The sequence below is a fragment of the Dendrobium catenatum genome, unplaced genomic scaffold (assembly GCF_001605985.2).
Source record: "Dendrobium catenatum unplaced genomic scaffold, ASM160598v2 fragScaff_scaffold_669, whole genome shotgun sequence".
NCBI lineage: Eukaryota > Viridiplantae > Streptophyta > Magnoliopsida > Asparagales > Orchidaceae > Dendrobium > Dendrobium catenatum.
Window position 1 is genome coordinate 720,307 of NW_021319131.1, and position 18,835 is coordinate 739,141.

Here is an 18,835-nt window from a genome sequence, read left to right on the forward strand (position 1 = left end):
ACCCTTAGAGATAGGATACGAAATGAGCATATACGTGAAAAGGTTGGAGTAGCTCCAGTAGAAGATAAGATTAGAGAGAGTCGCCTTAGATGGTTTGGTCACATTAAACGGAGGCCTTCCGATGACCCGGTTAGGAAAGTTGAGGTATTAGATTTGGCTTATGTTAAGAAAGGTAGGGGTAGACCTAAAAAGACTTGGTTAGAAAATATTAGAAATGAGATCTTTCTTTATTAGATTTAAATGAGAATTTGACTTTTAACTGGACACAATGACGAAAAAGGATTCATGTAGCCGACCCCACGTAGTGGGATAAAGTCTTGATGTTGTTGTTGTTGTTGTTGTATTGTACTAAGTTTCATAATAGTAGTAAAAGTTTCTAAATAATCAATTCCATAGGATAGAGTATATATTTTGGCTACCAATTTAGCTTTACCATCCCAAGCTTCCATCTGCTCTGTATTAACAAAAAAATTCATTTTCATCCTCCCCAACTAAGATTTATTCCGGAGCATTTATTTTTTCACTTATAACATCCTTCTAATTCTTATTATAAATATCTCAAATAGGGCTTGTGGCATTATAATAGAATTAGAGCTTATGTTTGTAGGAAAGGTATTATTTATATGAGAAAATTTTAAAAAAGATATGTATTATGAGAAGGGTTATAGAAGAGAATGTGTAGTGATAGATTGATCATTGTTAACTATTAACGATTCTGAGCCTTAAGTTTGCTAGAGATTTTAGTTGGGCTTGTTTCTTCTTGTATAGTCTTGAAGGGGTACAATATATGAATTTGTTGGTCTTTGTGTTATTGGAATATCAATGTGAAAAATTGAAGTAACATCAAATTTATCTTCCAATTGAAAGCTCTCCCTCTAAAGATGAGTTTCATTGGAAAAAATATTGTATCTCATCAAAGGTGACATCTTTTAAAATAACAAATTTTTTGGTGGCAGGATAATAATACCTTAACTTTTTTAGTGGACAAATACCTAGTAAAGACACATTTGAGGACACTAGGATCAATTTTCCCCCAGGGTTGTTTGTGGATGTAAACATAAGCAATGCACCCAAAGATTTTTTGTAAAATTATTGAGAGGAAATTTTTTGTAGGAAAGAATTCAACTAGATGATTTAGAGGACTTTTGAAGCAAATCACTCCTGAGAGTATAGTTATTTATTTGGCAATTAAGATTACATTACCCTAGTATCTTTTTGAAACTTGATTTGGAAATAATAGTCCTAATGACTTCCAAAACATGACAAATTTACTTTTCGCTGCTCCATTTTATTGGGGTGTGTTAGGATAGGAGAATTTGTGAATGATAGATTTTTCTAAAAAAAGAAGAAAATGTGTGATTAAAATAATTACAACATTGTCAACCCCAAATGCCTTATTGTTAGTATTGAAATACTTTTATATTATGCTAGTAAAAATGGGAAGAATAATTGATGAGGACATCGGACCATGGAGAGTCCACCGTAGGAGAGGCCGACGATCTACAGCCGTGATTGAGTCGTTATATTTCTAGTTTTTGTTATTTGCATGAGACTTATTTTTGTTATTAGTATGTTCCTTATTTTGCCCCTCTTAGTTGTTTATGTTGTGGTTGTTATTAAGGGGTATTATTGTCTTTTATTTATTTCCTGTTTTGCCCTCTACTTACTTGATGTGTCATGGGTATTGTTTTCTTTTGGTTTTTCCCTTTGTTTGGGCCTATATGTTTTGATGTTTATGTTATAAAATTCTAATTTTGTACGATCTTTTTCTCTTGGAGAATTGAAAGTGTGAGCATGAGAAGTCCTTGGAGAAGGCAAAGCATCGCCCAACAGCCTTTGGGTTCTTGATTTTTATCTAGCCGAACGGCCCGAACACCCAACACTCATCTCCAGCACCAGCTGAGCGTCTCCCACCCCCACTGGCAGCCCCTACAGTCCACAAAATTCTGCCTCACCACCAACAATAAATGCCCTTTCATCTTCTCTTGTGATCTTAATATTCTAATATTAAATGCACTTGAACACTTGGTATTCCCAAGCATAATTAATGTGTAAATCAATTCGGATTTTCACTTAATTTATGGGATTTCCAAACCACCTTTCCATCTTCCCAAGCATCCCTCATTAAGTTTCAACTTCTCCCCTTCCAAAGCCAAACATTAATTCCCCCACTTACCCATGCACAATTAATTATAATTCAAAGCTTGTAATTAATTGGTCAAACTTTCCTAATTACTTTTCCCTAATCCCTATTCTAACCACTCTTCTTCCCATGTGCTGTCATTAATTCTCAAGCAATTCCTTAAGCTCCACTTAATGTTACCTTGACCCGGTTAGGAAAGTAGATGTATCAGATTTGACTTTAAGAAAGATATAAGGTATAGGTAGACCTCAAAAAAACTTGATTAGAAAATAATAGAAATGGCATTTCTTTATTAGATTTAAATGAAAATTTAACTTTTAATATAGCACAATGGAGAAAAAGGATTCATGTAGCTGACCCCACAGTGGGATAAAGGCTTGTTGTTGTTGTCGTTGAAGTGATATGAGGCTTATATCCCTTAGAGTTCTCCCTAAGTCTGATATTCACCGTTTATGATGGTTTGACTTCTTCAAAGGGAATTCAAAGAAACCTGATATAATGAAAAGAAGAAAGAAGAATAAAAAGAGACCAATGGTTGGAATGATGAAACACTGGCCTCGCTTATATACCATATAGAGAAAAAAACTATGAATTTATTGCTTGATTATATACAAAATGTAGGTGTATATGTAGACTTTTCTAAATGCCTTATAATAGAAATAAATCAAAGCTAATTCCAAAAAATAAAATAAGTCCTCAAGATAGGGCGGCATCTAGAAGAGGAAGGGAAGGCACATGAATTATAATATAAAAGTTATAAGACGATTGATCCAATTATTAGAATCATTACTCAATGCGCTCAAGAATCCCTACCAAAGTTGGCTACCTTGTGAGTCCATGATCTTTCAATAATATATAATATGCATGTAAAGAGAGAGATGCATACACACATTATACACATATATATAGTCTGCATGTAAAGAGAGATATGAATATGCTCATCTATAGATACAGATGCATATAATCTGCATGAAAAGAGAGAGAAACATATGCACATCTTAAATACAAATACATAAAAGGGCATTGATAGTTTTCAAATGCAACCATCCATTTGCATGTAGAGATACCAAGGTTTAACATTGCACAATATGAGGCTCGCCTTGAGGCACGCCTTTGCGTAATTCCAGTAAAAAACGCCTTGATGCTTACGCTTCGAGTTTTTTTTATGAGGCTTGCGCCTCAACTTGGTTGAGGCCGACCTCGCCTGAGGCTTACACCTCAAGCTATATATATATATTAAAACTTACATAAATCTTGAAGTAAATGCCCGACATTGGACTCTATAGGAGAGGAGTAAGGGGAGAGAGCAGTTCATCATAATGATGATTCAAATGAAGAACCCCTTAGTGATGACAGTGCTGATGACTTATGAGTTCTTATGTGATATGTCATTGCTATTTATTTTTGAAAATTTGAATTATATGTTAATGAAAAGAATACTGGAATTTGGGAAAGATAGAATTTTGAGTTGAACTATATTTCATGTTGTCTTATTATTGGGATATTTTTATTTCACTTCATATCTTATGTTTTTTTATGTTTTATATTATTCACTCATTAGTATATAAAAAATTTACCATTTTATGTTTACACAATCTTTTGATTTTGAGGCTTATGCCTCAAAACGCCTTGAGACTTACGCCTCGCCTCAATACCCGAATACGCAATTTTAAACATTGGGAGATACAAAACATTAGCAAAAACTATCGTACCAGACAAACACAACAATTTGCATTATATGCATATATTTTTGCAAGAACGTGATACGCCATAAATATATGTCATAAAATACGTGATTAAATTAAATTTTCTTTTCAATTTTCAATCTTATATTGAATGTGTGATTCCTTAAGTATTGTTGTACAAATGCAACAGCCTAATTCATAGGAATGTCATCTCCTTGTACTAGCAGGAGGCATGATTTTTTCTTTTTTTTAGTACTTTCATTCTTTGTTCCTATTTCATCTACATAATTTGATATTGGTCTATTTGTGATCTTAATTTCGTTCAACTTTGATCAAATTGAAATTCTATTTGTGCAAACTAAATAAAAATTGCTTACTGATTTTACGTGATTAATTTTTTTATTGATAGCTTTAGATTTATTCGATCATGTTATTGTCATTCGAGTTATAATTCTTATGTTTATTGTTTAAATAAAAATAAGCTAGTTCTTGAAATATTTAGTAATTTATGATCTTTGAATTCTTAAGTTCCCTTACAAGAATTCATACAACACAGCATATTAGTTATAACCCTGAGTTGTCATACATCAAACTGACATCAGTTTTTAAGTTACGTTAATATGTCACTTAGAAGAGAGGCTATTTATCAGGGTAACTTGATACATCGTCGAAGGGATTGCATTATGACAAGATTCTAAAATATATTGGTTGAATTATTGAAAAAGAAAACCAATTATAAGATGACCTTAACATAGTTAATGCACGAATTAACGCATCAGGAAATAAAGTTCATACATGTAAGCCTATAATAAATACCAATAATAATGATGTACCTATTCATTTGAATGCTAATTCTATTAAAAGACAAGTCAAGATATTTAACAAATGCTTATAAAAATCATAGAAGCCAAGGTTTTGGCATAAATGATGATATAATAATAAAAATTAAAACTAAGGTGTCCATTTATGATGATAAAATTGATCATATATCTTTTGTTGATGGGTTATTATATTTAGATAAGTTGTTTGAATGCAAAATCATTTCAAATGAATGACAAGATATACAAAAGCAAATTTTAATTAGACAAGCTAAAATTTATTAGAAGAGCATGGAAAGGCAAAGAAAAATGTTAGGAAAGTAAACTATTACAACTTGAGCTAAAATGAAAGAATTTTAAAGAAATGTCTTTATCGTATCATAATTATTTACTTGATGAATTTAATTTATTAAGTCATAAGACAAACTGATATTGAGTAAATGAATAAATTAGAAGAGCTGTAGTTGCATTCTGGATCATTGAAGATCATTAAACCACTATCAAGGTTTAGGTTTGATTTGAGACTATGTATCAAGAGGTAGATGAATGATACACCTTAGGTTTTGACAATTTCGGTTTTGCCCTAATTTCCCCCCAAAAAGAGGAATTTCTCCACCAAAACCAAAGAAGAACAATCACAAGAGGGTTGAGATGAGAAGCAAAAACCTTTGCATAAGAAAACCAAGAGAAAACAAGATAAGTTTGTCCACTTCGAGAAGGACAAGATCTCCCACAAGAAAACCCTAGAAAAGAGCAAGAAGGAGGCTAAGGAGAAAATAAGAGAGAGAATACACTTTTCATAATGATCCCCACTAAACCCTAATGGCTCCCTTCATACCAACACACAATTTCTCCCTCCCCAAAATGCCCCCACTTAAGTGGATGGGGCCCCTTGGTCCAACCGGACCGCCCGCCCCTCTCCCCTCCGCCTGTAGACCTGCACGGGTCCAGGCCAGACCGGTTCAGGGTGAACCGGTCCATCAATGACCCATCACTTCCTTCACTTCATGCTTTTCAACTAACATTACACATTGAACAAATACTAACATTTTGTGTCAAAGAAGACTACTAAATATTATAAAAGTGCATTATTTCATGAAAACAATTTAGTTCAATTTGTTGCACCAATGACCATCTAAGGGTAGTAACACTATGAATAAAAAAGATATTAAAGGGAAAACAATTGCATTTGCGTGTAAGTCTATGATTTTTGCAAATGGATGTTTTAAATTCAATAAAATAGTCATTATCTAAGGAGTATTTCAATAGAAACTTGCATATAAATATGGAGGAAGAAAATAAAATCAATTGCTATGATGATTTTCACGAGTTCGATGAAAAAAATTAATGATTCCAAAGATGCTTTAGCCGATGATTCTTTGGATTTCATGTGTTGCATTATAGTTGTTCCTAATATTGAATTTGATTTGAAAAGGACTACAACATTTTAAACATGAGGAGAAACTACTTAATCTTAAAATTGACAATCGAAACTGTATGAATGACATATCCAAAGTTGACGCATGCGTGTAGATAATAGACATACCAATAAAATCCCTTGTTTCAATTGTATGCTTGATATGAAGAATGATGTTATGAGATTTTATTATATTGATTTGAAAAGAGATTATCATTGTAGGTTGAATTAGGAAGGTGATGAATGCAATATTCTTTTTAAAACCAAAGATATATCATATGAATGGTTGGATATTTCTTTTAAGTTAACCAATGCACCTAGCTGTATAGAATAAAGAATCATATCTGTATAAGCATAAAAGTTGTATTTGAATTTCAAGAAGTTTTGTTTTGTGATATATTAATTAATAGCAATCTACGAGATGAACATTTAGTGCAACATAAGAAAATATTTGATGTTTGAAAATGTGTGTATAGTAATTCCATTTGTGATTTTATTAGAATTTATTATATTTAGATATAGATTATCTATTGAGAAGGATAAGGAAAGTGATTAACGATAGGCCAAAATAAACTAATATACAAGACATATGATTATCTTTTATAGACAACTTAATAAAATGATTTAATATTGTCTCCTAAAAAAAAAAAAAACAGCAGTTCAAAGTTTGGAATCTACATGGTAAGGAACGATCTTAGAGATTTGAATTATCTAAGAGAAAGGGGCCAAAATGGTACTTTGACCCTTTATGAAGGACCAAAATGATCCTCGACTAGATTAAATAACCATTTTGGTAGCTCAAGTATTTAAAAAGGAATCAAAATAGTCCTATGGTGGGACTATTTTAGTTCCTCTTTAAGGAGTTGAGGGACCAAAATAATCCTTTAATATAATTGGGGATTATTTGGTATTTCAAAAAGAGTCAAAGAATCAATTTGAACCTTTCTCAAATATCTAACTATGTTCACGGGGAAGAAGGAAAAGAACAAATTAACCATCATTATGACCATGATTTTCATCATTAGCCTTATCCAAATAATTTGACGCAACTTTATAAATCCACATTCTCTAATTGTCATAAAGTGGTGAATTGTTAAACTTATTTTGAACAAATATTTTATCCAAGTTATCTCCGATCTATCCCTTGTTGTAGATGATTGTTGGAAAGTGGATGCACTTTTCACAAAAATCAGCGGTTGAAATATAAAAAATTGGGAAGGACAACCCCCAAAATAATTTTTATTGAAAGAAATATAAAGAGAAATGCAAGATACAATTGGATCTTCAATTGGAGAGGAAGATCCGGCTTTCCTAAATCCATAGCCCCTGGCTAGAGCCCAAATAGCCTAGAATAAACTAAATTCAGCAAACTCCAAAACATAATATTGAAATCACCCTATTGTTAGCCTTAAATAGGCTCCCATAATTCCCTCCCAAATCAGTCCCCTTTCCCTAAATGATTCCGTATCATATTTGAATTCAAATTAGATTTATTCCCTAATTAATTCCTTCTCAATTGTAACTAAAACTTTCTTAAGCAATGCCCCCTTAATTCATCCTCCTTTTCCCTAAATAATTTCCTCTTAGATTTTGAATTCAAATTAGATCTCTTACCCTAAATAATTCCCTCTCAATTGTAATGAAAATATTCATAAACAATTCCCCTTGATGAAGAACCTTCATAAACAACTACCTCTTGATTAGGAAACTTCCTAATTACCTCCCAATCAAATCAGCCGGTCCATCAATGATCAAATCAATTTATTCTAATCTTTACCATCTTATATTCAATAAATGCTTCTTCCGTACCCCTCTAACCATAATCATTGCTTAATATCTTTTCTAATTTTTTCATAAATACATCTTAATATTTTCATTTCTATAACGCTCAACTTGTTAATTAATGATTTTTTTTGCTATAAACAGTTAAAATTCACACAACATAACTAAGCTAATTATAGTCATAAAAACTATAGCTTTAAATATACATGATCTTATCTTATCGTTACAGTCATGATAAAAATAGAAAAAATTATCTTATTGTATGAACAAGATTTTTTTTTTTCCTCAAAAAACAGCTCAATGCTTAAGTCTACATAAGCAAGGGATTTCAATGAGAGAGGTGAAATACGAAGTCCAACAAAGAAGAGAGAATACTGAAGGACAAGTAAGAACCTACACAGCAGTATACATATGGCTAAATAATGGTTATAGTAATAGCAACTACAAAATAAAGGCTACTGCATAAAAAAAACTGCATATGCACTGACCAGCAGTAGGTCAGGCTCAACAGCTTGAGACAAAATGATTATTCATCACTATCAAATTTGAGTAATTCGCCATAGAAATTGACACTTAATTGAGTTGATAGGGGTAAACATTATTGAAAAATTCTGGAGGTTTGACCAGAAAAGTGAACTCAGATGTGGTAACTAATTGAGCTCCTATCTCATGTAGAAGATAAACCATCATAATGAAAATAATTGAATAAATGACATGCATTTCATCAACTGTACTAAACTGATCGATCTTTTTCATTCCATAAACTCACTAATACTAAGTAGAAGAAGCAGATTAATACATTAACAACTCCCCAAAGCAGGGACTGCAAGTTAAAAACCTTTCATTGAAGTGTGATTAATTTATAGTTAAGATAACACAACATTTGAATCATACACAAATGAATTATATTGTCCTCCCAAAAATCTCATCCACCTAAATTAATCAAACGAAGCTAAAATACCAAAAACGAAGCAAATACATCACTCCTCAATAAAGAACCACAAAAAGTTAAATTATATTTTCAGAAATTGCAAAATATCTGGAGTGGTAAAACAAAGAAATAAATCAGATGTACAAACTTCAGAAGAATTCTCTGAACGATGGGTGATATATGAAAGGTTTTATAAAGAGACACTGAATAACATTGTTTGTTTTTCTTATTTTGCTTTCAGCTAACATGTAACAACCAAAAGCCTTTCAAACTAACTTCTAGTTAACCATAAATTCTAAGGTCTTTTAAGCAAATTGCACCCTTCACTAACCATAATATGCTAACAAATGTCAACCAAATAATAAAAACAATCTTATGAACAGAATTTGAGGTATGGAGTGCAAAAAGTGACATAGTAGTGATACAGAAAAACCTATAAGCAGTTAAAACCGAGAAGCTATCCATCGAAGACAACACTTGCCAAAAACAGTTACAGTAAGTTCTGCTTTAACATTTTTTACTAATATGAAACAATAATCTACAAAAGCAAGAAGGTTGTGGTAAGTACAGAGATAATAATCAATGACAGCTCGATGAATTTCAAAGTTCGAACTGAAACAGCAGCAGATGCTGCACAAATCCTCTCCATTTAGCTCACCAAACCTCATTAAAACACAGCTCCTATTTCAAAGTTGTAAACTGCCACATAAAGCTATTATCTAAGTTGTACAATTAAATTGTCACAGTGCAATCCACTAAAAAAGAACAAAAATTTTCTCAAAAAAGCATACTTCATTATGAAAAATACATAAAGAAGAACATAAATATAGGACAAATCAAAAGATTTAAAGAACTTTTGCAGCTTTATTTCCCACCTCAAACTGTTCCAATTCCTTATAAGCTCCACTTGAGAGCTTCTTCCGCACAGTCCCAAAATCCATTGGATGTTTGATGATATCATGGTAATCTGGAAGCTACATGTGCGACCATCAAATCATCAGCTCTCAGTTGACAGATGACAAAATGTTACTGTTCATAGAAGAGAGTGAAAGATATAGAAAAAGATCAGACCTCTTCTGGATCCACGGGCTCAGAAAAAACTCCATAGATGTCCTTCCTGCAGGCAATGAAGAATGGATCAGTAAAAGGAACAAATAACTTAACAAACACAGAACACACAAATCAGCAATCTGAAACCACATAATCCGAAAACATAAAGAAACACAGGCACACACTTCTGCAGCCTATCAAGGATGAAATCCAATAACTTTTTGTCTGGCAGAGGCGTTGTGGGGCCCAAATCAGATGTCCCTGCACAAATTATATATGATTAACAAATAAGAAAACGAAAAATCTAAAAACAGAGGAGAAATCTTCCATCGTGAAATAAATGCACAAACAGTAAACCTTGAGGAGCCTCTGTCGCTTTCCAGGCCGAATTTTTTCCTTCTGTCTGCCAGAGACCGAATCCTAAAATTAGTCAACTGAAATAATGCTCGTATACCCTTATATTAATATAACTATAGTGGAAAAAAAAGCGCGAAAACAGTTGAAAAAAAGCAAATTAAAAAAAATCCCCATTTTATAAGCAGGTCCACTCCCGCGAAAGCTGGGTAAAGTAGAGGGAAAATTCATAGAGATAACATATATGAAATAAAAACTAAAATTTTCAGCTGATAAAAGACGCAGACTGTGATTATTTCATTCGGATAATGGAGAAAACGCAAAAATGGACTAATTAATTAAAATAAAATAAAGAGCAAATCAAGAAAGATCGCCATAAAAAGGAAGTTGACCTCGTCAAATACAAAAGCCTTCCTACTTCGCACCGTGGAAATCCGTAAAGTTTAAAACTGGGAACAGAATCCTATAAAGCCGCTCACCGAACCGAAGCAAACGCATTGATTCCCGATCCCGGGACAAAAACCGTACTCAACGCAGCCTAATCTATAAATCTCCCTAGAGCTCTAAATCCTGGGCCACCCCCTTGCAGAACGACGGATCGCCGCATCCCAGAGCAAGGACGGGGCATTTCGAACAAGAAATTGGTAATTTTCTATTAATTAGTGATAGTTAGTCAATTGGACCTTTCCCACGGCGTCAATCTTCCGGTTTTCGAGAACGGCACCATTCGATTCAGATGCGTAGGATGCCAAATCGGACGAGTTGGTGTTGGTGTGAGGGAGGTGGAGGACTAACTTGAGCTTTTTCTCCTTTCGCCTCCCCTTTGGTTCGTCGTCGTCCTCATCGTCCCCCATTGAAGCGTCCGCCTCTGCATCATCCCCATCCTCCGCCGGAGAAGCCGGTTCAGGATCGGGATTAGGGTTTCGCCGGGAGGAGCGGCGGCCGGCAGAGGGAATTGGGAAACGGGCATATGGGTTGGGGATTGCGTTAGGTTTAGGGTTAGGGTTTTGCTTCTGCTTCTTTTGCTCTTGCAGCTTCTTGAGCCGGAGGCTACGCTTCTGGAGATCGAGGAGAGATGGGCGGCCTTTCTTCTTCTTCTCTACAGCCTTCCCCATCTCTCTCTCTCTCTCTCTCTCTCTCTCTCTCCACTCGCTTTCTCTCTCTATCTACAATTGTTGGGCCATTTTTAAGAAATTTTATTTTCTTTTAATTATTTGGGGCTCACGATTTTTAGAGCACGCCGGCACGTGCCGGACGCACCCAAATGCGTACTAATTAGACAAGATCATGGCTCTAATGAAATTTATTTTCTTAATTAATAATCTTATTATGTTAATATATAAATGTATTTTAATTACATGTATTTTGAATAGTTAGAATTTTGTTCTAAGTTAAATTTTTCTTTAATTTAATTTGAAATTAAAAGTTGATGAAATATTATTAAATATAAATGAGAAACTAATAATTTTAATAAATAAAACTTATGTCGAGATGACTTATCTATGGCTTACATTTAGATAAGCGAAATTCAAATTTAGCTCAATTGAAGTAATCCATTATACAAATAAGAGCATATATATTCGCTCCGACTCTCAATTAAAAAAGACAGGATTACGCATTATGAATCACTTGCTTGACCTCTTATGATTATAACAAAGAATGACGGTGAGAAGTAAAGAGTATTGGCGATGATCAAGAGATGAATGTCTGTCAATTGATGTTAGTGTCACCATTGGATGATTGTAAAAATCAGATAGTCATCGAGTAACACAAGTGGGGCCATGACAATCAATCTGTAACAATCAAATGATTATAATTCTGCGGCTACAATCATGTAATGATGGTCAAGTGATAACAACATATAAAGCTTTGGAGTTCAATAGGTCTCTAAACTCTCTCCCATTTGATGTCTCTTTCATACAAAGAACAAAACTCTATCCCTAATTTTTTTTAGTTAAATTATGATTATTTTAGTCACCCTCCAATCACTTCTCAAAGAGTATATAATGATTGTTCGATCATATATGATTTTTTATATATTTAAGCACCTTAATGACATTAAAATTATGAGATATTGAATATGTTAACTTCCACACATCAAGGTGCTTATTTTGACTATAAGCGCATAAAATATAGAGTTTATTTGATCTTCAAATAGTAATGAATCTTTCGCATGCTTTAAATATTTGATTTTCATCATAGCCCCCATTCCCTCAAAAAAAAAAATCAAAGAATTGTAAACGTCATAGTGCATATGCCCATAGAGCCTATCTGAAAGAACAAAGAAATAGAGTAAATAGGCGATCAAAATATTTTCCAAAAAATTAGAGTGTGGGCAGAAGAAACAAACAGTAAAAGTTAAAGCTCTGCATTGCCAGCCCAAAACGTCGAAAACTAGTTCTGGGTAAATAAAAAAATGATGAAAAGGCCCAGCCTGGATATGCGCGATGGGCCGGATTAACCGGCCTGCACTGCTGCCCCCATGGCTAGCGCTAGCCAGCGCTGTACCATAGCACACGCCTGTCTAAGCACACAAAACTTCCAAAATTTTTATATAACATCCTCTTTCTGAGCATTGTCTTCCCCTTTGGACCACATAAAGCCTTCCCAACAATACACCAATTTTGTTGTTCCCATCGGGTGTCAAAATCAGGTTACGGGTTAAGTTCCACTTGAATCCAACATTGGCCTGCTACTATTTGACATGACATGAACCTGACACTAACCCGCAAACGGGTCAAGAATTTCAACCCCAATCCGACTCGTCGGATTTCCGAGTTGACCCAACCCTACATGAAACTATGACTTCGGTACTGAGCAACTGTCTGATTGAGCGTTCGCAGTCCGCCTGCGGTAGTCTCTGTAAAGGCCATTTTGCTCGGACGAAGTTGGATCGTCCGGGACGATCGGTACAGGTTGTTCAAGGAAAACAGTTTTGGCTGCATGGCTCGTCGGGACGAAATTTGGATCGTCTGGACGAAAATTCTCCCGAGGACAAGTCGCCATGGACGTTAATTAAATTCATCTGGACGAAATTCGTCCAGAGCCACTTCGTCCCGGGATGAAGTTGCGATCGTCCGGGACGATCAGTCTGGATATTTATAGAAATGAGATATTTTGAGGAGAGAGAAAAGCCCATGAGAGAGAAAAACGAAGGAAAAAGAGAAAAAGTGAATTTTTGGGCAACACCGGTCTGTTTTCGTCCGTCGAGACAGTTCAAGAAATTGGTGTATGCAAGGTAAGGCACATTCCGCCTTTCTCAATTTTCAGAACGGTGAAGTTTGAACGATTTTTCTATCCGGATTTCGTTTTCGTTAGCGAATTTCGTCCGTATTTTTCGATTGGTTCAGTTTTTACCGCGTAACTTTTGGTATGTTTCTGAGGTGCCGAGTGCGCACATTTTGATTATTTTCTGGAGAATTTTGACCGAATAGTTTTGATTCGGCGGTGTTTTCTTTCGACTGTAATTTCTGATGATGTCTAAATTTGTCTGGGCAGTAGAATGAAAGTCTTATAATGTTGTTGTGAATGTTCTGTGGTAATTTGATAAATTTCTGATTTAGTGAATTTTGTGTAAATTCCGTATACTGCCGTTATGCCGCTGGATTTTCGTACGATTTCTGAAATTGTCCGAATTTGTTTTGAAATGACATGATATGGTTGTGTGCTATGAAAAGGGAGTTATAAGGGGTCAGGATCCTGCCTGTGTCAGGGAAAAATCTGAAATGAGCTCTGAAATCTGAAAACAAGTTCTGTTCCGGATCCGATGATAAGTTATGTTCTGGTGCTATAAGTACATCTGTTCTGGTGCCATGAGCACAAAGGGAGGCATAAGGGGCCAGAATCCGAGAGATTATGTCAGTGTCTGGGAAGGGAGGCATAAGGGGCCAGAATCCGTTGAGATTCTGTCAGAGTCAGGGAATCTGTTCTGACTTTTTATAATGTTCTGAATTGATATGTTCTGATACGCTTTTGATATGATTTTTGATTCTGATATGATTCTGTTCTGTTCTGATTTGATCTGATCTATACGATTCTGTTCTGATTTGATCTGATATGTATGATTCTGTTCTGATTAAATTTATGGAATTATGATTTCTGTCATTTCTGTTCTGTTCTGATTCGATATACGATTCTGTTGATCCGATTTCTGTACGGATTTTTGTCTGATGTGTTGATGTGGATTCTGAGGATTCTGATTGGAGGTTTGATGTTTTGCTGAGCTGTTGTAGCTCATCCTTGTTTTCTGCGTGATTTTCAGGTTTTGGGAAAGGGAAGGAAGTCTTGGAGTAAGAGTTCAGAGTCTGATCTGTTATAGGTATTTTGCACTTTTGATTTTTGTACAATCATGGCTTTTCTGTTCTGTTTTTCTTTCTGTCTGAAAGCCATAAGCTGTATTTGTATATGATTCTTTTGAGGAAAAAAAGATAGATGATCTGTTCCGCTGTATTTTGATGTTTATAGTAGCTCTGTGTTTCTGTTTCTGTGTGTAAATGTTTGAAAGAAAGTTCTGAAACAAATTCCAAAGCCAGATCCTGGAATCAGTTCAGTCAGTTTGAGTCTGGCCACGACCTGGTGCGAGCGGGATCCGTCCCGGTCGGGTTGGGTCGTGACAGTCTCGACGAAACCTCGCCTGTGGGAATACACAAGGGAGGAAAGCAAACAGTGAGGCCAGCTCCAGTGGCAGGCGTGCGAGGCTGAGATGGCAGCGCTAGCGGGTGTGCAGGCGAGGACGAGCCGAGATCCGCGATGACAGCAGCTAGCAGGCATGCGTGGTAGGTTGAGGCGAGAGACGTAAGATCATCGCCAGCGGGCATGCATGCGAGGCCAAGGGCAACGCCAGCAAGCGTGGGACAAAATTTCAAGTTTGCCGGCAAAAGAAGGTCAAAATCGGAATTCTATGTTGACCTGAACCCAACCCAGAATTTGAAACGGGTCAAAAATCAGGAACTGAATCCATCCCATTCTTAAAACAGGTTAACCATAACCCGAAAAATTCGGGTCGGTTTCAAGTCTGATTTTCGGTCGCGTCAATTTTTGACAACCCTATTCCCACCACCAAAGCTCATCATAAATCTAAGCTCGTCCAAATCTAATATGGATTTTGAAGGCCCTAAATAAATTGACTGTAACAACTAATTTCACACTCCGTGCAGCTTGCTCTGGATCGAATGCAAACTGTTTGGTATGTGTTACCATGTAAATGACCTTCAATATTTTAGTGTCGTTGATTCCTGTGGAGTACCAATGTCCCTTCAACCATGTTTTTCATTGCAGAGCTGGACTGAGCCATTGTTTTCAATTGCTAGAATTAGAGGCTTAGTCTCACCTCTTAACAATATGCAAGGTTGCATACTTGCATGTCTGCCTTAATGCAGTATATGGGCTTTACTGATCTTCATAGTGAGAATGAATAAAAAAATATTATTATAGCTTCTATCAAAGATCTTGCAGGAAGAGCGATGAAGAAGTGAGAATTAATAAAAAAGATCCTTTTAAAACAGAATAAAAAAAAAAAAGAGAACATTGCTTTGAGTACCTTAACAGCTCTCTGTTCTTTTTTCTATTTTTCCTCGTCAACTGTTAAAGATCAAGAGGTTGTATATCCCCTTCCTCCCACGACTATGCAGCACTTGATGAAGAAAGAATTGATTAATCCTGGGTCAGTTCATGTTAGCTTATAAGTCTCTTAAAATCTATAACAATATGAAGAGAAGTAACAAGAATTATAGAGTGCATGCAGAACGCTGAAAAAAAGTATAGTATGAAAAAATAAAAAAGAAGAATGTTTTGATAAGCCATTAAGCTCTATGATTTGCGGTATAATCACCACAAATTCTAACTTACATTGAAGAAGGTTTTTCCATTAATCATGTTTTTATTAAAGATTTGTTTGGGATAGTTTTTTTACTGTTTTATTTTTCAAATAATATTCATAATTTCATTTGGGTACTGCTTTCTGTTTTACAGAAATATCTGCGGTGAAAGCTACTTTCTGCAACCATAGTAGCGAAGTTGCTGTTTCAACTTCACAACAAACTTTATAAAATATTGCAGCCGTCCCAAACAAACCCTAAGATTGAGTCAAACAATTCTCATCTGTATAAAAGTTGTGAGAATCCATGTTAGGCTCTAAAAATCCTTTACAAAGACCTCAGCTTTTTATTCAAGGTCCATTTGATTGCCTGTGATTGTATTGAAGTAATGAGATTTCTTAGATTTAATTATTTTATTGCAGTTACTTATGTTGAAATCAACAAGAATTTCAAATTGCATAAATCACTCAAATACAATGAATTTATTTTGACAAATAAAATGAGTAATAATGAAATCATCACCAGTTGTAAGCAATTTAATGGGCAATGATAAAAAATAGATTAACAATTCTCACACCACTGTGGGTGTGATCCTAACGAGCATGTAAGTTGATATGTAATTGGTTGATGCAACAAATGGGATTCACAGCTCATATAACTCACCGCATGCATATGAGAAATCAGATACAAATCAGTAGTAGATCCTCACAGAGAGAGGCAGATCATTCCCACACATTGGTGAGGATTACTTTTTAAAGTTAGATGATAACTAACACATTCAATCACTACCCTACATGTGTAAAGTAACACAGCACATACACACTTAAAAACATACACCTAAAGCTACAGTACCGTATGGACCTTTTTCACTAAAATGATACAGTGAACCTTACAACTTTCTTTCTTCCTGCACTCTTTCTCCTCTCAGCTTGCTGTACAGGAACCAGACACAGCCGGTATCCGTTTACATGGTATCAGAGCCTTTCGGCTAACCACCCTTGATCCTCTTCAAAATGGCAGCATCTTCCTCCACTCATAGAGACAAACTCTCCTGTAATGGTGCATCCGAAAACCTCACCATCCCCTCCTCTCTGAAATTTCTCATCTCCAACATCCAAACCATTGTGCCCATTCAACGCTCTAATAACTATCCCACATGGAGATCACAGATCCTGAAGCTCTTTCGCGCCAACAGTTACTTCACCTTCCTTGACCGCACTACAACCCAGCCCACACGCGTTGTTGTCGACTCTGATGGCATCTCCCGCCCGAACCAAGCATACAGTCGATGGACACTCATCGACCAAAACCTTGCCGCTACCATATGTTCCACTCTCTCTCTCCAAGCGTTCTACCCTACGACCTCAACTTAGAGACTTGCACCGACATCTGGTCAACACTTGAGCATCGTATGCAAGCCATCAAACGTTCTAGAGTCATTTAGCTGAAGAACGAGCTTCACAACATCTCAATGGGCCAACTCCCTATGATTCAATACCTCATAAACATCAAAACCCTTGTCAACAACATAGCCATTGTTGGCTCCACCATAAACAACGAGGAGATTCTACCGTACACACTAAACGGGCTTCCACCACAATATCAAGCATTCAAAACCTCCATCTGAACCAAGCTAACCCCAATGAGCTTAGAGGAACTCTACTCTCTACTCATCAGTGAAGAAATCAACTTATTTGCAGAATCTGCTCGTGCTTCACCAGTACCAAACACCTATTCGGCACTGTACACCACCAGAGGCCGTGGCCGTGGTCGAGGCCGATTCAGTGCACCAAACTTCCATGGTCGCTCCGTCCAACAAACCATTCCTCGACCACCCAACACCGCAACTCCCCTCTCTACCCAGATTACCGTTTGTCAAATCTACTGCAAACGGGGACATGCAGCCAACGTCCATTGGCAGCGACTAAACACATACTACATCACACCTATCTCCTCTCCCACAACATTGATTGCATCCAACCAGCATCTTGCACATGACTGGATTTTGAACTCCAGAGCATCCTCACATTTAACCAACCACATCCACAACATCTCTCACTAGAAGAATACCATCGCCCAGACAATGTCACCATCGGAGACGGCAGATCCATTCCCATAGCCCACGCCGGACCTGACATCCTTCCAACACCCACTCGTAAGCTCTTGCTCCACAATATCTTTCATCTTCCTCAACTCTCTCACAACCTTCTCTCTGTTTCTACTCTAACCAAAGACAACAACTTATTCATTTTATTTGATGCTTCTGGTTTTCACATTAAGGACCCGAAGGCCAACTCCATTCTTCTCTTGGGACCATGCTGTTAAGGGCTCTACTCCATTCCCTCGTCCTCCCTCTCCAAACGCTCTCTTGGCATCAACATTTATCTCTCTCTGATGGCATCACAGGCTCAACCACCCCCATCACCAAGTTATCTCTACATTTTCAAAAGAAAACCGCAAGCTAGCTATACCCGTTTCCATTTTTTCCTATTCAGCTTGTAAGGCCTCAAAAGACCATAAACTACCCTTTTATAAGTCAAGTAATCATAGTTACAAACCCTTAGAACTAATCCACACAAATGTATGGGGTCCCTCCCCAATTGCTTCCACTCAAGGATTTAAATACTACATTTTATTTGTGGATGATTGCTCACATTTCTCTTGGGTTTTTCCCCTTATGTACAAATCCAATGTTCCATCTATATTCATGAAATTTCATGCATCTATTGAAAAACAATTCTCTTTCAAAATTAAAACTCTTCAAAGTGACGGTGGTAAAGAATTTGTGAATCATACCCTCCAATCCTAACTACAGCTTTATGGCATTTCCCACCAAATG

At 36.0% G+C, this 18,835-nt stretch overlaps 1 protein-coding gene across 1 annotated transcript in view; it reads right to left on the reverse strand.

Moving 5' to 3' along the window:
- Nucleotides 1-11,342, reverse strand: part of LOC110097706 — a 33,402-nt gene extending 22,060 nt beyond the window's left edge. The window contains exons 1-5 of the mRNA XM_020824242.2: nt 10,864-11,342; nt 10,184-10,229; nt 10,012-10,087; nt 9,848-9,893; nt 9,652-9,750 (exon numbers count right to left, since the gene is read on the reverse strand). Coding sequence (XP_020679901.1) covers nt 9,652-9,750; nt 9,848-9,893; nt 10,012-10,087; nt 10,184-10,229; nt 10,864-11,295 — 699 coding nt within the window. The 5' untranslated portion in view covers nt 11,296-11,342. The remainder of the gene's footprint in view (nt 1-9,651; nt 9,751-9,847; nt 9,894-10,011; nt 10,088-10,183; nt 10,230-10,863) is intronic.
- Nucleotides 11,343-18,835: the final 7,493 nt, after the last annotated feature.